Source organism: Cydia fagiglandana, chromosome 21 (assembly GCF_963556715.1).
Source record: "Cydia fagiglandana chromosome 21, ilCydFagi1.1, whole genome shotgun sequence".
In the NCBI taxonomy this organism is placed as follows: Eukaryota; Metazoa; Arthropoda; class Insecta; order Lepidoptera; family Tortricidae; genus Cydia; species Cydia fagiglandana.
The window spans coordinates 8,702,326-8,727,815 of record NC_085952.1 but is presented as its reverse complement, the minus strand read 5'-3'; the positions used below and the strand labels follow the sequence as shown (position 1 = coordinate 8,727,815).

The following is a 25,490-nucleotide window of genomic DNA, read 5'->3' as shown; positions in this document are numbered from 1 at the left end:
TTCTATCTAGACCTTCCGCGATGTAGACTAAAAGCAATATAGGCAAAATATTACACTAGTCTGCGTTCTAGACCGTACGCGACTATACCCTCGGTATCCAAAATCAAGCATACCATATTTACATAGGTACTTACTTTCGAAGAAAACTTTTTGTTCTACTCAAAGATTCTAATTTTGCATCATAAAAACCAATTACATAAATTTACCAAAGATTATTCAACAAATCGGCGACGCCACGGGCGGCGGGTGCGGCGGCGCTGCGCTGGCCGCTTGAGCGTTTATGAACCCCTGGTTCCCCGCCCAGGGCTGAAGGTTCTGTAAAGCGCTGAGCGCTGTATTCGCAGGGGGAGCCGGCGCTGAGTTAGCAGGGCTTTGGTAGTGGAGCGCTGACAACGGCGCTGAGGGCGGCGGTTCTGGGATGTAGCCTTTGCTTAAAGCTTCGGCTTGGAGAGAGAGCATCAGTCGGTTGGCCGCTTGGCGCTCCGCTTCGCGCTCTTCAGCTGTTTGGCGTCTGGAACAATGGAGAATAAGGTGTTATAATATGTTACAAATCATCATGACTGTCATGGACGAGAGAGGGTTAAACAGTGTAAAATCAGTACCGTAAAATGGGGTGAGTATGGACAAAACTGACATTCAAATCTCGATAGCGTTTTATTTTTACATTTTATGCAAACTTAATTTTATAAATAAATGTTCCGGCCGTTTGTATTTTAGTTTTTTTAAATGATTTTAGGAAGTTTTTCCAACCATTTCATAACATTAAGGCGAGGTAAGCTCTTAGAAACGTAATGTTTAATGGCGTTTTATTAAGAAACGGCAAAATCCCTCCTCACCCCGTAGTCCCTCGCTCATAGTTGGGGTAAGATGGGATTTCATACAAAAGGTGATTTTGAAACGTTGTTAAATCGATTTTTTTATTATGAATATTACTATAGCTCCATTTGTAATAGGAATACATTATTTGGGTAGCAGTAGCCTTTTAAACCATCTCACCACCGTATTCCCTTCTCTCCCCATTCATAACCCGACTTTCTTCGCAATCCCTACTCACCCCATTTTACGGTATATATGGTTTAGGGAATGTAATGTGAAAGTTTCAGTAACGAAGCGTCCTTAGGACTTAATAATCTAAAGGTTTCGATAAAAGTGCAATCCAAATATGCTTCCATTTGTGTGAAATATAAAGTTTGACGCAACACCGGCATTGTGTGTCAAATCAAAAATATCACAATTGCACAATTGAAGCCTAACTATGAATGAACTCCAATAGTCCTTTTATCAAGTCAAATCACACATATCAAGTACTAGTAAATGGACCACTAAAACAATTAACACCAAAGCAATCCAATGTAATTACCGAATAATCGGGCTATAAACAATGCAGTTAACAATTAAATCTAATACCGCATGCATGCGGTTTGTCCACGCCCGCTAATGGCATTGCATTATGCAGCGGACACAGAAACCAATTGCAATTGAATTATTTAATTCAATTATTTGCTATAGGCATTCACTGGTGAAGTATGAGTTTTTAAAATAGTTTGAAAGGGTACTTTTTAAAGCACCTTTAGTGTTCTCTGATGTGGATTCTCGATTTCTTTAAATGATAGTTATGATATGATATATGGTTTAACTAAACCACCTACGTTCTTTTTATAGGACTTTTACCATATTTTTGATGCATATTTATATAAATATTAATGACTTTAGTTTAGTGAACAGGTATTTTATTAAATTTTAAATTCATTTTGAATGCAGCTATTATACATTTTGTTAGTTTTATATTTCATAAATATATGCTCGTACCTTACGTTTTTTTAGGATGTCAGAAGACTATTCTCTCTATCATTGTCTATTGTCTATTATTTCTGGTAGAGAATGCCATTAGGCATTAAGTTCGCCATTTGTACATTATTTTTATGTTTTGTGCAATAAAGTTTAAATAAATAAATCAATATTCTACCGTGTATTTTTTCATTAAAACATGTCCTGATTTCATTACCAAAGTTTTACATAATGCAACTTTACCCAATGTCCTATGTATAGTTACTTATACCAATTTAATTACAAACTCAATTCTAGTCAGATCAACTACAAAATTCGAGTTAAAATACCATGCATTAGAAAAGCCTCATTATTAATGACAAACTAGTCTATTCGAATCGATCGCCTCCACAGCCATTAGGCCATCAATTAAGAAACTTTAGCCCGTCAGCAGTTTAGCGCGTCAATATTGCGTTTAGTTGTCTTCCGATTTAAAAGGGATTATGCGGTATCATGTTTTTAAGACCTTCTGACGTTAGAAGAGTTTAAGCAATTCTCAAGACAACATATAAAATCTTGACCTGTCACTTAATCATTGAGTTATTTACTTATAAAACAAAATTAACACGTTCACAGTGCGACACTCCAAAAGTCGCGGTTCATGTTTCACATTTTGTGAAAATAAATTCGTGACAGTAGTTTTTTTTGCTTTTTTTAAATTAAATGTTTTACTTAAAACTCAAGGTGAGTAAGTACTCATTAGCTATTTCTATTTGTGCAACTTGTCGCTTAGTTTAGTGGATAGCATGTCTAACAAGTCTTCATTCCCTATCCTCGCAATTCCGAGCGTACTTGTAATATAAGTACAAATTAAATAAATTCGAGTTACAAACTCTTAGAAATAAAAGAAAGTTCCAAATTCAATAGCAATAAAATTGCCCTGGGTTTCACGAGGTTCTAGATCCAACCAAAAGAACCATCATGATCATCATCATCATCTCAGCTATAAGACGTCCATCACTGCTGAACATAGGCCTCCCTCTTGGACAGTGGCGTGCAGTGGAGATAAGACTTAAATCGGGCTCTAGAAGAGTCATTCTTGAAGGAATGTAACGCAAACTATAAAAATCGGCAACTTTTTTTTTGGTCATTTTGTATGGACTGCCTACCCTAGTGCCTACCCTTTTTTGTATGCACTGCACGCCACTGCTCTTGGACCTCCATACGTGCCGGTTGGAAGTGACCCGCATCCAGCGTCTTCCGGCGACCTTAACAAGGTCGTCCGTCCATCTTGTGGGTGGACGTCCTACGCTACTCCGTGGTCTCCACTCGAGCACTTTTCGACCTCATCGGCCATCTTCAAAAGAACCATGGAGATGTGATATTTTTAAATTCACTAGATCCAACTTCAAACCTACGAGTATGTTGAAGAAGTTGCTCGTCACATAAGACCTTTCGTGTCGTAGTGACGAGTCAGTAGCCAATTAGCCAATCAGCGGGATTGGTTGTGTTTTGAATTAGGGCCCGATCAATCCGGGGAATTGGTTGTTTACCAAATATACGGAGTTTGACAATGAATTTAAATCAGGTGACTGTTTTTAATTGGATGATGGATCAATAAAGATCCCACCCAAATATGATACAACCTAGGTATAATAGTAAAAGTAGCAGTAAGTAGTTATAATAGTAGGTACTTTTAAAAATCCGTGCTGTAAAATTAAAACTACCAAAACAGTTTCAGGACTTGGCTACATTGTTAAAAATAGGTACCACCTAGCGGCCATATCTGTGCTGATCGTAACAGACGCGTTTTGTTAGGGAGTGAGTCTTCTGTACCTAGTACTATTATTTATTCTGTGGTTGTGTACCTTCTTATAAGTTATTTGCTTTTAAAAGCGGATATAAGGTGCAAAATTTTTTACATTTAACGTATAGCACACCTGTATATTTATGAGATATTAATATAATATGTTCAACACTTGTAACCAAATTCATTGTTGGTGTAACAGCACAAAACAGATAAGTACAGAAGTCAATCACATGTATGTACTTTACTTTTCATACCTACGGTCGGCGGTCGCTCTAGGGTTGCGATTGTTGCGAACTATGACTTATGCACAAAAAACTATCGTGGTAGTGGCACTCGTATCCATCGTATCGTATTTCGTATCTAGTTGTTTGATTTATTGTTGAGGATGAAACGGGAAGAATGGAAATATAAATTAATAATGACATTAATAACTCAAATAGCTATTTTCATTTTAATGTCATTGTTATATTACAGATTTGCCACAGAAAATATCTTGCGATGATTTCGAGTTTGGCGAAATGCACGATTATTATATTTTAAAGTGTAATAAATTCGCATTCTCATGTACAATGTAATAAATTCGCATACGCATTCTCTCTGAAACCACTGGTAGCTTAAAAAACGACAATTCACCGGTTAATGTTGAATTTAAACAACCGTCCACTTAGGGAATGCAATCCCGCATGAGGAACTCAATCCCGGTATTCCACGGGATTGCCATTTTAAGTCCCGCGGGATCCCGATATTTGCGGGATCCCGCAAGTTAGTATACAATTTTACGAATTAGTACTAAATTTGAAGGTTGAAAACAAAAAGTAAACTAAAATTAGAAATAGTACATTTTGTACTAAAAGAATACGGTATAATGACAGTAATCAAGAATTTAAGAACGTGTGTAAAGGCTTAATTAACGCGATTTCGTAAGTCCTGTACCACTCGTGGCACACACAATGTTTTTCATCACACCTGTGAGGAAAAAAGAGGGAAAACAATAAAAAATCTGCCTAATTTCGGACGTACCTACATAACAATATTCCCTGGGTACAAATTTAAGATTTACGGACCGCGTCGCCTACGTAAAATAACACCTTTTACGAGCAAGTGTGATGAAATAAATAGACAAATTATCCCTTTCCTCCATAGGCACGTGCCCGAGCCTGTGTTCCTTGTAGTAACACGTAAGAACCACGTCGCTCTTCGATCCCGCAAATCCCGCGGGATCCCGCTTAATTTACGAGCGGGATTAATCCCGCAAATTGCATGCGGGATCCCGGTATTTCGGGATCCTGGTATCCCGGTATTGCATTCCCTACGTCCACTGTACAGTTATAATAACTTTTTGTTTTGTTTCTCCATTATTGCACAAAAAAGTTCACAGACGCGTGTCTCAAGCGGATGGCACTCGCGCTCGCACTGGTCTCAACTGGTCCGAGATATCGTGTCCGTGAGCAGTGTGTATGTGGGCGTTGCTCGAGCGCGCTTTGTATGTAGATTGATTTCTGTACCTATCTCTTTTGTGGTAACAGCTCCATGTCTTGGAGGATATAACCAAACGGAGTAGCCATTAACAGGCGTTCTCCTCTGTCGAAACTCTATGACCAATGGTTATACACATTGTATGGACTGACGTTTATACTATACATTTGTCGTACTTACCTAAATCGGCAGACTGTTTTGTTCAGAAATTTACAGACAAGGCAAGAGTCCGTATAAGTACATATACCTTTTCGATACAGAATTCAAAAACCGCAGACTGGATGAAGATCCAAAATACGACAGTTTCTCCCCTACAACTTCGGTTTAAATTTAAACCAGCATTTGAACTTAGAAGCCAAGCCGGCTTGACAGCCATAAACTTTGGGCTTTAGTGAAGGGACCAGACAATCGATATTATGAGAAAATACAAATAGATTGAAAACAATGTCTAAATCATTGTTTTACGTTAAAAGATAATATTTACAGGACATAAATTATTGACATGATGATATTGTGTAAAGAAATCAGATGATTAATACTAAGTAGCATTAAAACTGGGGTTTTTAAGAAAAAGAAAAGATTTTGCGATTGTAAAGATTTTTTGTTGGTGTTGTTTTTGATATTACACACCCTTTCCACAATCTTTTTAAGTTTTTTTTTGTGTAATAAAGGGAGAATACAACAAACATATAACACCCAACGGGAATAATTTAAAATTATAAATGTGTGTACAGTCACCTGCAGTAATATGTTACACAATGAAGGCAGCAAAAATATCTGACACAATCTTATTTGTAGAGCCATAAGTCGTGTACAATGCGCGCAGCGACATAGACGCATGTGTAATTAAATTATAATTTAATTGCGAAATTAGCGCGGCTCGGCCGCCGCTGGTAGATCGACGCGATGAGTGGCTCCGAACAGAATCAACCCATCGTGAATGAGTTCCTCGCCTTTCTGCAGCTAAAAAATAAGCTGGTGCAGGAAGGAGCGATGGATGCGGTGACTGCTGTCCAGATGAATTCACGTGCGTCGAGTTTCACCGTGGAAGACATCTATGAAGCGAAGAAAGTGCTGTGCCAGTCCCTCGGCATCGTCGGCACCTATGTACCTCACCGGAGAGGAGATGAAGCCGGGAAGAAGTCCCTTGAGGATATAATGAAAATCCTAAGGGAAAACGAGGATCGAATTCCGGAGTTTGTGGCGACGGATGCCCCAATCCTGCCGTCGTGTGCCCCGGACAATATCGACGTTCGTCTCTTGTTTAAGGAAATCGCGGCCCTTAATACAAGATTAGGCGAAGTTATTATGAAGTTTGAAGCTAGCCTAGTCACTATCGCCGAGTTACGCGACGAAATCACATGTTTGCGGAATGCTCCAACTCGGTCGGCGGTTTCAAATTTCAAGAGCGATTATCGACCTGACACTGGAGTCGAGTCGGTTAGTTTACGTGTTGCTGACACTGTAAAATGTGCCGCACGCGCCGCTGCATCGCCCGCGCACCCCCCGCGCGCGCGACCGCCTCCTGTCCCCTCGAAGTCACGTCAGCGTGCATATGCTGACGTCGCCGGTCAGCCTGTCGCAGCTAACCGGGTCAATGCGCCTTCTAAGGCGTGTGAATCACGGGCTCCCCTTTTGGAAAAGTCCTCCCGCACCAATGTGGATAAGGAGGGATTCACACTGGTGGAAAGGAAGAGCAAGGCGCGCAGGGCGCCCCGTAAGACTCTGTGTGGCAGTGCGGAACCGGTTAATTCTGGTTTACGAATTCCGACCCCGAGTAAGGCGCTCTACGTGTCTCGCCTGCATTACTCCGCCGGGGCCGACGAGGTGGTGGAGTACGTCCGCCGGAAGACTGGCTACACGCTGAGGGTGCACCAGCTACAGTCGCGTCACTATGTGCACTTCAGTTCATTTGTGGTGCGCGTACCGCGGCCGCTGCAGGACACCATCGCAAGCGCAGACTTCTGGCCGAAGGGTGTGGTGTTTCGGCGGTACCGGGGCAACCTGCCGAATCCTACACCAAGTCAAACGACGCAACGGAGCCACGCTGTTACGTCGTCGCCCAAATCTAATGTTTAATTTGTCTTTGGTTTTTATTTGTAGTTTCTTTGTACTTATTGTATTTTATTTTGTAGTTTCACAGTGCCTTGGTTTTACTGTAATGCTGTGTTACTTATTTGACTAATAAATAAAATAAATAAATAAATAAAATAAAATAAGAACATGACACATATTTTTGCGGCCTTCGGAGAGTAACATATTATTGCAGGTGACTGTACAATCGATGAGCAATAAGAAACCCTTTAATTTTTTAATTTGGTGGTACATACATATGTATGTACTATGTATTTCATTTACGCAATATATACCTACATAGGTACAAGATGTTAAAGTCATCTACTTAAGAAAACCTTCGGAAATGACAAATATCAACACATTTCTTTAAAGTTGTTCGCGAAATTGTACAAGAACGTTGTTACTCCCCTTACTTATGAGGCACCATTTATTCCCGCGAGAGAGGAATATTTTAGCAAGATTGAAGTGCTTTATGTTAACACAGAATAGCTACTTTTATGCTTACGTATAGCAAGATTAATTCTACCACGTGGCACAAGTATAAACGGCAAAGAAAGGCAGTTTAAAAAGGGTGCGCCAAAGTTCATATAAAATTGCAAATTCGATTATTGAAACTCCGAAAATGTATCTCATATAATTTTACATCCTAATGATCATTGTACATTTTCATTTTAAACAATACTCATTGGAACTTCGAATTTATTATATTCATAATGTCATTCTACATAAATATCTCTATTACTAAAATTTATGCATATATTATTACTCGACATGTCGATTTTGACATATTTGATTTTATTTATAACAGAATGCACCTGTAGGTCAAGTCAGGTTAAAATCCTGCCAGAAAGGTGGGTTAGGTTAGAACTGCGACCCTCACAGAACCGAAATGCTCCCAGAAAGGTGGGTTAGGTTAGGTTAGAACTGCGACCCTCACAGAATCGAAATGCAGCCAGAAAGGTGGGTTAGGTTAGGTTAGAACTGCGACCCTCACAGAACCGAAATGCTGCCAGAAGGGTGGGTTAGGTTAGGTTAGAACTGTAACCCTCACAGAACCGAAATGCTGCCAGACAGGTGGGTTAGGTTAGGTTAGAACTGCGACCCCACAGAACCGAAATGCTGCCAGAAAGGTGGGTTAGGTTAGGTTAGAACTGTGACCCCCACAGAACCGAAATGCTGCCAGACAGGTGGGTTAGGTTAGAACTGCGACCCTCACAGAACCGAAATGCTGCCAGAATGGTGGGTTAGGTTAGGTTAGAACTGCGACCCCCACAGAACCGAAATGCTGCCAGAAAGGTGGGTTAGGTTAGGTTAGAACTGCGACCCTCACAGAACCGAAATGCTGCCAGAATGGTGGGTTAGGTTAGGTTAGAACTGCGACCCTCACAGAACCGAAATGCTGCCGGAAAGGTGGGTTAGGTTAGGTTAGAACTGCGACCCTCACAGAACCGAAATGCTGTCAGAATGGTGGGTTAGGTTAGGTAAGAACCTCACAGAACCGAAATCCTGTGACCCTCACAGTGAGCGAGCGTAGCGAGAGCAAATGCTCGCCTTAGTCTTCGAGAAATTCTTACAAATAACATTATGGGCACAGATACATTCTCAGTGACAATATTATGAGTAAAAAAAAACGGATTATGTATCGTTATGAATAATGTAGGTAGTAGCACAAAAAACTATTAAAAAAATATATGAGTAACAAGTTTCGGAGAAACGATGATTATGACTACAAAGCGGTATTATTAGAAATATTCGAATAATGAATTGTATATGAGCCAATATGGACCCGTTTAAAAAATATCGAAAAATATGTAGATAAGATTAATAAACAAAAACGAGCACTTTTATTGAAGCATTCTATTATATTATAACGCACTTTAATACAAATTAATTAATATAAATAGAAATAAATTCTTTACCAACCAGGATGAGTAGGAGAACTCATCGACACTGACAGATTGATCCTGTAGGTGGTCGGTATATAAAAATCTATTGTCCTATAGATAGGATAAATTTATTTTTCTTCTGAATATTATCTTCTAATAATCTATATATATAAATGCAAGTGTCCTGACTGACTGACTGACTGACTGACTGATTCATCAACGCAGAGCCGAAACTACAAAAGCCAGAAAGTTGAAATTTGCACACCAGATTGCATTTATAAAGTATACAAGAGGTAAGAAGCGATTTTGAGAAATTCAACCCCTAAGGGGGTTAAAAAGGGGATGAAAGTGTGTATGGGGTTAAAGTGTTCTTTTAAGCTAGGAATTTGAAACTTCGTAAAAAGATATATTATTAAAATACAAGAAAACTAATTTCAGAGTTTTTGAAAATTCATCCCCTAAGGTGGTGAAAAAGGGGTTGAAAGTTTGTATGGATATCAAAAAAAAATTCAAGTGGTGGACTTGAATCTATGTATTTAGGGATATTATTAGAAGACAGGAAAAGTAATTTCAGCGTTTTGTAAAATTCATCCCCTAACAGGGTTAAAAAGGGGTTGAAAATTTCAATCCATTACAAATGCTTTGAAATTTCCTAGAAAGGCATAATAGCCGATTACAAAAAAAGTGATTGCAACGTTTTTGGAAATTCAACCCCTAGGGGGGTTAAAAAGGGGATGAAAGTTCGTCTTCGGGTGCAAATTTTATTTTAAGCTAGGAACTTGAAACTTTGTAAAAAAGTATCAAATTCAAATACAAAAAAACTAATTTCAGCGTTTTAGAAAATTCATCCCCCAAGGTGGTGAAAAAGGGGTTGAAAGTTTGTATGGATATCAAAAAATTTTTCGAGCGCGGGACTTGAATCTTTGTATTTGGGGATATTATTAGAAAACAATAAAAGTGATTTCAGCGTTTTGTAAAATTCATCCCCTAACAGGGTTAAAAAGGGGATGAAAGTTTGTATGGGGTTAAAGTTTTCTTCTGAGCTACGAATTTGAAACTTCGTCAAAAGATATATTATTAAAATACAAGAAAACTCATTTCAGCGTTTTTGAAAATTCAACCCCTAAGTTGGTGAAAAAGGGGTTGAAAATTTGTATGGATATCAAACATTTTTTCGAGTGTGGGACTTGAATCTTTGTATTTAGGGATATTATTAGAAGACAGGAAAAGTAATTTCAGCGTTTTGTAAAATTCATCCCCTGACAGGGTTAAAATGGGTTTCAAAGTTTAAATCCATTACAAATGCTTTGAAAATTCTTAGAAAGGCATAATAGCCGATTAAAAAAAAAAGTAATTGCAACGTTCTTGGAAATTCAACCCCTAAGGGGGTTAAAAAGGGGATGAAAGTTCGTCTTTAGGTGCAAATTTTATTTGAAGCTAGGAACTTGAAACTTTGTAAAAAGGTATTATATTAAAATACAAGAAAACTAATTTCAGCGTTTTTGAAAATTCATCCCTATGGTGGTGAAAACGGGGTTGAAAGTTTGTATGGATATCATGCATTTTTTCGAGCGCGGGATTTGAATCTTTGTATTTGGGGATATTATTAGAAGACAATAAAAGTGATTTCAGCGATTTGTAAAATTCATCCCCTAACAGGGTTAAAATGGGGTTCAAAGTTTGAATCCATTACAAATGCTTTAAAACTTCTTAGAAAGACATAATAGCCGATTACAAAAAAAAGTAATTGCAACGTTTTTAGAAATTCAATCCCTAAGGGGGCTAAAAAGGGGATGAAAATTCGTCTTGGGGTGTAAATTTAATTTTAAGCTAGGAACTTGAACTTTTTGGAAAAAAAGGTAATAAATTAAAAAACATGAAAACTAATTCAAGCATTTTTGAAAATCATCCCCCAAGGTGGTGAGAAAGGGGTTGAAAGTTTGTATGAAGAGCAGATATTTTGTGAGTGCGGAATGCGGAACTTGAATCTTTGTATAAGGGCATAGGTACCTATTATGAGAATACAAGAAAAGTAATTTCAGCAACCAACATCAAAATCCACTTGACTTAAAACTTCATACAACTTGCTAAAAAAGAAAAGTACTTAATTTCAACATTGCTTGGATATGAAAATTATAGGTACTAAAGATGTAAAATGTTGAAGATAAGATTCCACGCGGACGAAGTCGCGGGCAACAGCTAGTTTGAAATATTTCTTAGTGAATATAACTTCTTCCATATTCGCCCACCTAAGTGATTCGGATTTTTTGTCGCCGTCGAATTCCTCCCTTTACCGATAAAATAACCGATATTTTTAATATACCGATATTAATCCCACTGTCCTACAAATAGGACTAAATTTAATTTTTCTTAACCTCTTCTTTAGGAATATTTCAGTCTATGAACTCACATCCCTAGTTCCTCTACGTGCATTATTTACCAACCTGGATGACTCGTCGCCAGATTAATCCCTTTCTCGGTGTATTAATCCCATGGTCCTACAAATAGGACAAAATTGTATATTTCTTTATCTCTTCTTTAGGAATATTTCATTCTATGAACTCACATCCCTAGTTTCCCTACGTTCATTATTTAACAACCTGGATGACTCGTCGCCGACGGATTGATCCCTTTATCGGTATGAATATTTAAATACAATCCCGGTAAAACGCACCCTCGGACGTAAGTGCTTACCATTCAAGAAGTTAATGGACGATTATTGATATTGGCTGTCATTGTAAAATAGGCAATTAGAGTCGGACCAAGAAAATTCTGCAGCGGATTTGATAGCTCACGCAGTGTAAGTGTTATTTATACGTCATAATTTCATAGAAGTTTGACGTTTAAAATAACACGTGCACTGCGTGGGCTATCAAATCCGCTGCAGACTTTTCTTGGTCTGACTCTAAGCATCTTCGCTTTTACATAGTAACAGTTTAAAAGTACCTGTGTAAAAGTCGTTATTTTATTTAGTATGCATCTAGTAGGTACTTTATTAGCATAAGTGGATTAAGCGGGCATTTTCACATAGGGCCAGTTGCATCAACCACATTTGACATACTGATCAACGGCAGCAGGCGCGCCCCGGCGCTTTACTATGAAACTTTCCATAAGTACATAAAAATTTAGTGAACTCTTTAACACATTCATCACCACTTAAGTGCTACGGGTTACGCTCGTAGCGCGTAGCCACGATTTCGCCGTATGTAGCGCGTAGTCGCTACGAACAGTGTACCCGACAGTCGGGTTCTTGGTGTTGAATGTGTTAACCATACGAACAGTTTGGTGCAGCCGACGCTTAACCGTGTAGGTACCATTAACGGCCGGTTAGCAATCGTTGCAAAACTGACGGTCAATGTCAAATCCCATACATTTTGTCAGGAATGTAACCGTTAGACGTTACTGAAACATGACCATAAAACAAATCCCATACATTTTGTCAGGAATGTAACGGTTAGACGTTTCACGTTACTGAAACATGACTTAAGTCGCGCTTTAAAGTACAAGATAGAATGATAATGCCCATGTGATAACAGTTATTAGAATACAACTCATGATTATGTAATAAATAATAACTTGAATACAGGTGGCAAAATGCAAAAAACAGCGGTTTCATATCTACATATAATTTTGTCAAAGCACTGCTAATATTGTAGGACTTGACATAAATTACTTATACTGAATGCAAATTTGACTCACGTTAGAACGATCCGGGCCCGGGCCGGGGCATTCGACACTTCGTTTTCTATAGAAAGTATCACGTGATCGTCGGTCACCTGTCATAGAAAATGACTTCATGCCTATCCCCCGGACCCGGTCTGTTCTAGCGTGTCTTCTTTAACGTTACTTTAAAATACAATAGATAAATAAATAAATAAAAAGCTTTTATGTCAGACAGTGGGTACCCATATACAAAATGCATTAAAAACTAAAACTACAACTACTGACACTGTAGAGGGGTTCCACTCATGTTAAAAATATTAAAATAAATCAAGATTTTAAGTGCAGAGTCATTTTTTATTCTGGTTAATTTTTTATTTTACAATGCGCACTCGTATAATCCAACATTCTCAAGTCTCTATTTTCTAATGACCACATTTAAACGTAAACGCTAAAACAAAGCCTTAAAAGTCTCAGTTTAAAGTAACCATCAACTTCAAGGCCTGACAATCGCCCAGACCGCAAGACCGCGACCTCAGCCCGGATCAGTTGGCCAACCAGTCGAGCCTAATCATCTTCTCTGAGTTATGTTGTCGAGAAGCGATTCGCATCATGTCAATGACACCAGGGTGCGTAGCCAACCTGCCAATTGTTTACGCTCCGTAGCGAATGAAACGCAACTATAGATAACAGCCCGATTCGAACTTTAGGATACGTCAACTATTACGGGTGTATCTTAAGGGGCCCACTGATTAACGCATTCACTGCCACCCTCTTTTCCTGGACGTTCACCAGGTGCCGCACTTTGTTGTCACTATATATTATGAACGCGTCTGTGCGTCAAAGGCACAGGATGAAGGTCACGGTGACGCATATATGCGTCGATGGCAGTGAATGCGTATGCGTTAACAGTCCGCCGGACGGTATCGGCCTGTCAGTTAGAACAAAATTTTGACAGTTCCGAACAACTGATAGGCCGATACCGTCCGGCGGACTGTTAATTAGTGGGCGCCTTTAGGCTTACACGCGTATTCGGGAAACGAAATAATCACAAGATCTAGAAACGATATAGAGATCAACTAGATTTACATTAGATATCGACTAGATGTGACTTGCATATCTAACTCATAACTTGTCGAAATCGTTCAAGAGGGCCTCCAGAATCGCGGAAACGTCAAATTTGACATATCTATCTTACAAATATCTTTAAATTATCCATATCGTAACTTGTTGAGGTCTAGTAGAGATCTAATACATTTTCAGAATCGAGCCGTTAGAACGCACTGCGATTAAGTTCTTACGATTTCAGAACCGCAAAAAGTGTAACGTACGGCATGCTTCATAAACGCACTCTCTTGCGATTTAAATAGACTGAAACGCAAAAAATTTGACTAAAACCGCAATAAATTAATCGCAGTGCGTTCAAAGCCTATAATTAGGGCATACTGAAAATTCCTGGACTGGCCACTTATAAAAAATAAGTCGTCTCATATATCAGAATCCAGAAACTTTCAGTATGGCCCACGTACTCTATATTATCTTGAGGTTTTAAAAAAAAGTAAACAAATAATTTGTAAATTTTCGGGTATTTTTATCATTTATTGGTTAACCAGCCCAATACAAAACCGCCTGCATCTGTCACTGAACGATCTGACTTTAACCTACATTGTTTGATCATGTAATGTTTTCATCTACCCTCAACTGGCTTAAGGAGACATTTGAAGGTAGATTTTGTTTACTTTTATTTAAATACCTAAAGACACAGACTATAAAACTACCCCTATTTTACTTACATCAAATATTCAACCATAAAGAGCCTCATATTACCAACTCGAGTCTCCAAGTTCCTTGCAAGGGTAAAGCCGTCCCACAACTTAACTCTACTTAAAAGGGGTGAACACACTTAAGCTAAGCGTCTCTGGAATTATTCATAAACAAAGTGGCTTGAACTTTACCACGAATTTGAAGTCTTAAGCAGGCGTGGCTCACTCCGCGATTTCGTCGCTTTGCTACAGGTAGCTAAAAGTACATCCGTTCCACGACAATTTTGGGGAAAGCCATAAGCCGCGCCACCTAGCGGCCATAATAATATCTGTACTGATCGTAACAGATGCGTTTTGTTAGAGAGTGAGTCTTATGTACCTAGTACTATTATTTATTCTGTGTCTTAAGATGGTAATTTTTAGGATCATCACGGTGCTGAAACTTGTGAGACGGTTTTAAAATCCAGTCAACCATCAACGCGACTAATTTAATAACTGGGAAATGATTTACATGCTTAGATACTACGCTAAAATAATAACACAGTACAGCGTGTTTGTAATAATAACACAAAATGTATATCAAGAGCGAAACTAACCGGCATCAAACTGTTTTGTATTTGGCAGTACTATTTAAATGTAACACCTATGTTCCATGTCTTATGAAAATAAATAATGAATAATAATTTGGTGAGGTTCATCACGTAGTACTTAACAGGCTCTCCACATACGGTGTCCTTTTCACGATAGCTATTTGGACATTTTTCAGTCGGTCTAGCATGAGTTGCGTTCTCGCGCGCGACACCATAAATAAAATAAATAAATATGTAAATATTATGGGACATTTTTACACAAATTGACAAACAAACAACAAATAAAACAAAACACAACAACACAAAACAACAAATATCTAAAATAACAAATAAAAATAAAGGAACAAATATCTGTATCATCATACAAATAAATGCCCTTACCAGGATTCGAACCCGGGACCATCGGCTTCATAGGCAGGGTCACTATATCCACTAAACCAGACCGGTCGTACCATACATTTAGTGCGACTTAAATGGACTCTCGCGCGCGTAAACGCAACTTAATATGCTAGACCGTAATATGTTGGCATCGATTCTGCAATTAAATCCTGATAACTATAGTCTGCGTTATGTTGACGCCCTTTGGTCAGTTTGATCCTCCTGTGGATCTTTTTATTATAATAAACTATGTCCTCTTGAATACTGATATTGATATCACTGGATTTTTCTTTTTCAACCATTTTTAACGTGCGGCCTTACAAGACAGGCTCATATCGTCCTAATTAAGATACAACAGGACTGAGCACTTTGCATACAAAACCTTCCAATCAACCTTAACTCGGCGAAATAAAGTTGGTTATCCTTTAATTAAGGAATAATATCGGTCAGGGATAAAGCTTTTACGTTATATCGGATTGTTTTCAATTATAATGCGCGCTTTTATCGTAATTGAGAGTTTCTTGGTCAATGATGGCTGTATTTAAGTTTAAGTGTGTGTTTGCTATGCAAATGTTGCGTCAATGGACTTTATCAGGCGTGGCTCACTCCGCGATTCCGTCGCTTTGCTACAGGTAGCTAAAAGTCCATCCGTTCGACCCCAATTTTGGGGTTTGCCATAAGCCGCGCGTGGCGCTGTCGCCACCTAGCGGCCATATCTGTGCTGATCGTCACAGACGCGTTTTGTTAGAGAGTGAGTCTTCTGTACCTAGTACTATTATTTATTTTGTGACTTTATATTATACACTTTCAAGAGTTCAGAGCATTTGCTGCTAAAATCTGCGAACAAAAGTCTGCCGTCGTTGCCTGAATTAGGTACGTAGGTACTTTTCATTCTATTAGGGCAACTTGCATCATTCACTAACCCGGGGTTGCCCGGTTAAACCTAGAGTTACCAAGGTTATCAGTACAATTTAACACTGGGTTAACGGTTTAACCGCTTTAAGAGTGGGTAGTGGGATGGTGCAAGTGGCGCTTAAATGACTTCAGATAACACAGATTTTAAATTTATATTGATAAGGCATTAGTTTGATTTACGAACGTATTTTTGTTACTTTTACAGCATAATTGACTGACTGACTGGTAGAGAATGCGACAAGGCATTAAATCCGCCTTTTGTACTTATTTTTTGATGTACAATAAAGTTTAAAATAAATTATCAAATAATTTGGAAAAAACTCAACCCCATTTCAATTGAAAATTACATTGAAGTACTTAATTAATACCTACACTACGGGTAGGACCATGGGCCTTCGGATCATAAGTATTTTATTCAAAATTACGCGATTTAGAGTCTGAAATAAAACTATATAAATATACAAATCTACCTACAATTTATCGCGAATTTAATACACAATTACACACCCCCTACACACCGCACGTAATTGCATAGGGTAAAACAGTCAAGTACCTACCTACAGAACAATATAACAAATTAAAATCCAGAAACACTCAAACTCAAACCAATTTAATTACCAAAAATAAGCCGAAAGGAGCTGCAAAGTAATAATTCACATTCAATTAAAACCGACGGAATAAAGTTCATATTGCCCCAAACTTTCTGATATATTGCCCCCCTAAAACCACCAAATTAACATGAGCTATTACCCCCCTCTCGCTGGAGGGGTATGTTCGTTACAGAGGGTATTACAGCGAGTTAAGAGGGCTCTAATTAGGTTGGACGGGGTAATGAATGATTAAACAAAGCGTTAAGTCTATTATCGTAGCGAGAACTTTATTAGAACAGCTAATGTATGAGCGGGTTGTAGGGATGGGAAGAGGGTGGGCTAGGTTATCGATAGTTATGTACCTACCGTATTACATATTTATACCTTAGAACGAGCAATTCTTGTATATTTATTTATTTATAAATATATATTTCGGGGATCTCGGGAACGGCTCTAACGATTGCTATATGGGGTTCGGGGACGAAAAATCGATCTAGCTTTTCTTTGGGAAAACGCGCATTTTTGAGTGTTTATGTGTTTTCCGAGCAAAGCTCGGTCTCCCAGATATTAATATTAAGTAGATACTTAAGAGGGGACTAACGCAAAAATGTATTACATTTAATTTTTACACGTTTTAATTAAAAGCAATGCCATGAAAGAAATCAGTCGGAAGCTAGGCTATATTTAAAAGGACAGACTCCAAACAAAACCTTAATATAATGTTTTTAAGGAACATTCGGTTAGCGTACTGACATTAGATAATTTTATTATAATTAACCTGCACTAATAGGGCGTATTGAATAACACAGAAAACACTTTTCATGCAGTTATATAAGTGTCTTAAAGTTTGTTACATCTTACTACCTGCACTGCCTGCTCGAGGTTAGGTACTCGAGGTACAGTAGTATCTTTAGTAATAACATTTGTATTAGGTACCGAAAAGCAAGAGTACCTAGTACCTACTACCTACTTATAAGTGAAACCTGGTTAATTGGCACCTGGATAAATGGAAAACCCCACCATTGATTACTTCGATACTCTAGATACTGTTCTCTCTTCTCTTAGCACTGAGTATACACATCAAATAATCATGGGTGACTTTAACACCGACCTTTTGAAGGACAACCGTAGGACACGTAGATTACACTTAGTTTTAGAAGCGGCTGATCTAAAAGTGCTTCCTCTCAAACCTACTCACCACAATGTTGACGCGTCAGACTCCTGGCTGGATCTTATCTGTACTTCATCTGTTGAACATGTCAAACAATGCGGTCAATTTCTGGCCCCGGGTTTTTCACGTCATGATTTAATATTTTTGGGCTACCAGATCAAGCCTCCGAAACCACCTTGCACTTATTTAAGACTCCGCAGCTTTGCGAGGCTTGACATGGATGCTTTACGGGAAAGTGCACGTAGAGAAGATTGGTCGGTGGTGCTCTCAGCACAGTCAGTGGACGGAGCGGTAGTGTCATTAACTAATAGTATCCTTAAGTTATATGATGCTCATGCGCCTATTCGTTCGGTAAGACTGAAGCGCCCACCCGCGCCTTGGATTACGAATGGGGTTCGCATGGCCATGACTAGGCGGGATAGGGCATTTCGAAAATATAAGCGGGATCGTTCCGAGGAAAATTGGCACCTGTTTAAGATGGCAAGGAATCGGTGTAATCAAGTGGTGAGAGCAGCGAAGCGAAAACATATCTTCAATAACATCGTTCCATCATCGCCTAAGGAAACTTGGAAATTTTTGAATTCTATCGGTGTTGGTAAAAAACAGAGTCTGCAGGCCATGTCCTTCTCCACTTTTCCTTTAAATGACCTGAACTCCCACTTTTCTAAATCGACCATATTAGATCCTGTCACTAAATCTCATAGTCTCTCTCTCATTTCCGCCCTGCCCTGCCCCTCTAATACAATTTTCTCGTTTACCTTGGCCACTGATGATGAGGTTGCTAAAGTTATTAGCTCTATTAAGTCCAATGCTGTTGGCCACGACGAGGTTAGTAGACTTATGTTAACATGTATCTTGGAATGTATTCTTCCAATTATACCCCACGTTATAAACTTTTCACTGTCAACTGGGGTTTTTCCGTCTTTGTGGCGTAAAGCACATGTCATTCCTTTACCAAAAGTTTCTAATCCCAGTTCATTAAAAGATTTCCGTCCCATCTCTATTCTCCCTTTTTTGTCGAAAGTCTTGGAAGCTATAGTACACAAACAATTATCAGCTCATATCTACTCCAACCTTGTTCTCACTCCATTTCAATCAGGTTTTCGTCCAGGTCACAGCACTACCACGGCATTGCTTAAGATCGTTGAGGATGTGGGGCTAGCTATGGAATCTACGCAGCTGACGGTTTTGGTACTGATCGACTTCTCAAACGCATTCAATGCAGTCAACCATGACCTCTTGTTAGCCGCATTGAACCACTTAAGTATCACGTCATCAACGGCTAAATGGTTCGCCTCATATCTTCGAGATCGACGTCAGATGGTTCGCGTAGATAGTTCCTCTCTTTCCGACTGGTGTGACCTCACGTCCGGTGTTCCGCAGGGCGGCATACTCTCTCCTCTTCTTTTTTCCGTTTTTATTAACTTAATTGCATCTCATATTGCATGCTCTTACCATCTTTACGCCGATGACCTGCAATTGTACACCCACAGTAGCATTAACGATCTGGATTGTGCCATAGCAAAAATCAACGAGGATTTGAATCGCATCTCTGTTTGGTCCCGTTGTTTCGGCATTTCTGTAAATCCGTCCAAATGTCAGGCGATTGTACTGGGTAGCCCCCGTTTACTCGCCGTAGCTGACCTCACCCACTTGTCTCCTATCGTGTACGAAGACATTCCTGTGCCGCTGTCATCGCAAGTGAGAAACCTGGGGTTGATTCTTGATAGCGGCCTGACTTGGGAACCACAGGTGTCTGACGTATGTCGTCGGGTCACTAACACCCTTAGAGCCCTATACCGACTTAAAAATTTCCTTCCGACTGGCACCAAGGTTCTCCTTGTACAGGCTCTTGTGTTACCTATTATAGACTATGCTGATGTGTGTTACGCGAATATCACAGAAGTCTCTCTGAGCAAACTGGATCGGCTTCTTAATAACAGCATCAGATTTATTTTCGGACTCCGTAAATATGATCACATATCTGCATATCGCCGTCGACTTAACTGGCTCCCTATTCGTGAACGGAGGTCGTCACGTATTCTGTGCACACTATACACTATCTTATTTGATCCAAATGCGCCAGACTATCTTAGATCCAAATTTCATTTTATTACCGCCCGAGCAGGTTGCACCCTTCGTGAGTCCCGCAGTCTCAAGCTTTCTTTTCCTTCTCATCGTACCGGTTTTATCTCTAACTCCTTCACCGTTCAGGCGATCCGGCTTTGGAATGATCTCCCACTCAATATCAGACAGGCTCAAACCAAGCTTTCGTTTAAGCGCATGTTACGTAAGCATTTCTTCGACAAACTTACTGGTTAATTGTCCATCGTAGGCATAGTATTCTTTGCACTGGGTACATAAAGTAATATATATGTAAGTTTATTTAATTATAGTATGTATATGTAAGTTTATTTTCGTTAGTATGTATTATATATCGCTATTTTTTTATGTCTTAAGTTACCTATTCTGCGTTTTTTTTTTGTTTAATGCCTGCACCTACTACTGTTTCTGTTTAGCCTGGTGGTTGACTGGTAGAGAATGCCTTTAGGCATTAAGTCCGCCATTTGTACTTTATTTGTTATATTGTGCAATAAAGATTAAAATAAATAAAAAATAATAAAACCTCAATAATTGCAACCAAAAGTCCGGTCCCGGTCCCTTGTGACCAAAAGGCCTCTATAATTGAAATTTTGGAACCTCTATAATTGCAAGTTAGATTTTAGTGCTGTTCGTAATTTTGCCTCTGTAATTGACCACATCGCAACTTAAGACCTCTATAATTGACACTGTGCTAAAAAAATCCGTTATTCTTGCTCTTGTTTTTTCCTCTATTATTGAAACGAGTCTTACTTATTACCTCTGTAATTGAAATAATGTAGTTGTAGACAGCAGAAACAATATTTTAATAGCAATGATCATTTTATTTATATCTCCATCCAGAATTAAATTTATATAGTGGAATAGTTTTGATAAATAAAAAACAAAGTATGCTTTTTACATTCTAATAAAACTTTCTTCTACAATTCAAGGGAATTTTTTAACCCAAATGATAAGAAAATAAAGTGCCCCAACAGACAACCCAAGATCGTAGGACTTGGCGCAGGACAGTGAGGAGACCCGACCCCAAATAATGGGAACAGGAGAGGAAGAAGAAGAAGAAGAAGATAAGAAAATAAAGTGGTAATTAATGTAGTGCAAAAGTGCAAGTATAGACAGAAGAAATATATAGACCAGAAATCCAGAACGTAAGCGTGTAAATCTACTTTAAAGGGTTATTTGCACCTCCATTAAAGAAATTTGTCAGAATGCAACCTCTATTAATGAAAACCTCTATAATTGACCCAACGATTTTTTGAACCTCGTTAATTGACACGACCTGCTTAAATGAAAAACCCGGTTACTTGACAAAAACTGGCCGGTCCCTTGAGATTGCAATTATCCAGGTTCCACTGTAGTATCAAAAAAAGTAGCCTTGTATAACATTAATTTTTGTACATTGCTGTAAAGCCGGTAAGTTTAGTCATTATTACATTTATTTACCTTAACTAAATATGTATTTTTACTAAGTTTAATACCAGGCCTTTTCGAGTTTAATTCAAAATATATTTATTTCAAGAAATTAGCAGTCCAAGAGAGGCAGTACAGTGACCCCCCACTAAGATCAGCCTGTAACATGAGGATCTTAGAGGAATACAGAATACCGATATGTTACGGATATTAGTTTAACAGAATTATATGTTAATTATTATTAAAGCTACTACATTCAAAATAAGATTTTTAGGAATACACAGGGCCTACCGCGAACCACGTTCGACGTATTACCTGTCGCATTTGTACATTCGTACGTAAGTGTGATAGGGAGGCAACACGTCGAGGTTCGCGGTAAGCCCTGAGAATACCGATACGTTGCGGCTATTAATTTAACAGAATATATTATAATAATTATTACAGCTACTACATTAAAAATAAGAATTTTTATTATTATTACTGAGTAACTATCCAACTAAGAACAAAGACTTAAGTCAGTTAAAAAGGTATTAACTCACATTATAGACGGGTCTAACGCGAATTTTATTCAATTACCTTGATTTACCGACGTTTCGACCCGTTAGACCCGTCTATAATGTGAGTTAATTATGTGTTCAAAACGCGAAAGTTAAAATATTATAGTTAAAAAGGTCTTAGTAAGTGAAAGTGTTTATATAAAGTTATATGTGTATGTATGTATGAATTAATTGTGTGCGTGTTAATTCACAATTTCATCGTGTTTAGTCTATTATCGATATCCCCTACCCCATCTCTAGCTGACAGAAGCCAGTTAAACTCCCGTCTTGATAATTAGATAAGCGGTAAAGCGAATGAGCCGGCGGTGGCAATTAGTAATTTCAGCCTGATTATAACGCGCTGACAACGATATAAATTTGCTGTGTATAATGGAAACTGCCGTGGTTTGACAATATGGCCGACAATGAGTAAGATGAAGGATATAAGTTTAGAAATCTTACAATCTACTTAAAAAATTACAAATGTCTTAACCTAAACTAACAACTAACGACACAAAATTCGCCCCGAGCCTCTCCAGGTGCAAAGGAGCCCATCACGCTCGCATTTTTGAATTGTATGTATATTTTGGATGATAGTTTAGAAATTAATGACTTAAAACTAAAAGAATTAATGAGACAAATACACAAAATATCATGATTACATTAACTTTGATACACTTAAATTTGGATGAATACCGTAAAATCATGTAATTTTAGTCCACAACTTACAACTACGGTCCAAAATTTGGAACTTGAATTTGGACTCCAAATTCAACTTCCAGTAATAAAATATGTATAAGTATTTTTCAAATTACTCGTATGTAGCGTATATAATATAGAAAGAGCATTAGTGTATCTAAGCTCCAAAATAAATGTACACACAACTGAATTACGTCATATAAAATTTAATATTATCCTAAACACATAACAAATACGATAAAAACCATGTACCTAATTGAGGATTGTGTGAGCATTTCTCGAAACTTCTAGACTTCTCTACATCCCTGACCGCTTCATTCTTTTCCGACTTTTAACAAATTCATAGCGTCTAATTAAGATGTGCTTTATTAATCACTTCTGGCTTTCTACGGTTTTTATACCGCTTTATATCCCAGAAAATTGTTGTTGAAACATCTTTTTTGGGCTTATAAAGTGTAAATTTTAGGCGTTCTGAGAATACCTTTCTAGGTACAGCTTGGCAAAAAAGAGTAGAAATTAAAAAGTGGCAACACTGTAGTGTCGTCCCGTTTTCTTATATGTATTGGTTTGAAAGGGACGACACAACAGCGTTGCCACTTTTTATTTTCTACTCTTTTTGCCAAGCTGTACGAGTATTATTTGTTTTGTACGCCACGACCAAGTATAATACAAATAAGTACGTACGTTAAAATTAAAACGCCTCATTAAATAATATCAGGTTAAGATTGGTCGTAGTCCAATGTCAACCGATTGTATCGAGTGTTTGTATTGTCATGTACAACCTATAAACTGAAATAAATGTCATATACTAAGAAAAAGTGACCAAGGCCTCCAGTGCCCCGGGCTGGAATCGAACCAGCGTCCTCTGCTATCGCGGCAGGTGCCTGAACCACTCGGCCACCGGGCCACAGCGGCATAAGTCAAATTTTTCCAAGTATATGCAATTCTTACTGAAGGCTTGTGGCGCCCCCTAATTAATAAATTAATTAATTTGTTCAAATACTTCATAGTATGTATAGATAAAATTTTTTGAACTGAGCTTGTTCACTTACCTGTACTAACAATGGCATTGTTTTATTACAATCCTATTATCTGCTTTTGTTCTCGTAGGCGCCAACCAATTTACTTACAAAATAAGTTAGAAGTACATTGCTTGTACATTTTAAACCTTATTTCTTATTGAATGGGGTTAAAATGGTCTAAAAAGATAATATCATATTCAATCTTTTGGAAAGAGTGCATTCTTCTTAAGGGTCGATGGTCGTTAAATGCAAAAAAAGTTAGGTTAGCCATTATTTAGTTAGTGTATTTTGTAGTCTATTGTTTAAAGAAATAGAGTCGTTAATCTATACTAACATTTCAAGGCGGTTATAATCTGCTTTTACTACGAGGTGATTATCCTAATTTGTGGTTTACCACTCAATGGTATTGTATTCTTGAGACTCTTTGAGTTAACTAGCTCAGATCGTTTGATTCACACTATACAACCTATTTACTTATTATTATTAAAAGCACACACATTTACCTAAAAAAAGGAAATTATCCACTCTTTATGACACATCATAACAATGTGCCATTAAAAAGTTTATACTATTTGTAGTGTTTATTGTATTGTAGATATCTCTGTTTGGCCCTATGGTTGACTGGTAAAGAATGCCATTTGGCATTAAGTCCGCCATTTGTACATTGTTGTATATATTTTGTGCAATAAAGTTTAAATAAATAAATAAATACTTACTAGAAAAAACGCACTACCTACTTTAAATGCTTTAATCGGAATTTTTGAAGAGAGTACTTTATTAAAATTTAAAATAGGTACCTTAATTATTTCTTCACCATTAGAGAGTAGGTAGTAGGTATAATCATGCTCCTCTACACTACATGACTAATTCTCATTCTAAAATTTAAATCAATGTAATTTACTATTTATGCTTGTTTTATCGATAGATATATTTATCGATATCTTTAGTCGATGGTCGTCTGTCCCTGACTAACTTGCCTGGTGGCATGGAGATTGTCAAAACAGTTGAACGTCTAAATCGGGCCCGTCTCCAAAGTTGGAGACGTGACCGTATTCTGCATGCATAATAGACGAGGCTTGATGCCGCCTTGATTCCATAAGATTCTGAAAACCTTTTAAAATTGGAGATTTTTTATTAATAACGGCTTTTAAAAGCCCGCTTGAAATGAGTTGTTTATCGAAAAGCAGCGGAAAGAGCTTTTGAAGAATTATTAACTCCAAAAAAAGTTTTTCTGTAAGTCAATGCAAACGCATTCGGTCAAAAAATTAAAGCGGATCTTATATTGATTATTGTCACAAAAAAGAATGTTTTAAAATTGATTTCTCGCATTACGGTAAATGTAAATAAACAAAGGAATATGCAAATAAACATATTATAGTGACAAATGATTGATAAACTGATTATTAAAGTAGAAGGTGCAAGGTATCATCGATACGTCAATACATACATACAATATACATAAAGCACATATAAATAAAATTCGTAGTAGGTACTTAACGATAGATGTATGATATTTATGCTTCTAATATATGCACATTTTTTAATTTAATAGTCATATTTTACATTTAATGTAGTAATATGTTTTGTGCCGTTCCCATTTTATTGTTACTTGTTTATTTATTTAGCCTATTATTAGTGTGT

General features: G+C 37.9%; 1 protein-coding gene across 1 annotated transcript in view; it reads right to left on the bottom strand.

Moving 5' to 3' along the window:
• Positions 1-216: 216 nt before the first annotated feature.
• The window catches only part of LOC134675202 (T-cell leukemia homeobox protein 2), a 69,369-nt gene continuing 44,095 nt past the window's right edge, over positions 217-25,490 (bottom strand). The window contains exon 3 of the mRNA XM_063533410.1: positions 217-511. Coding sequence (XP_063389480.1) covers positions 217-511 — 295 coding nt within the window. The remainder of the gene's footprint in view (positions 512-25,490) is intronic.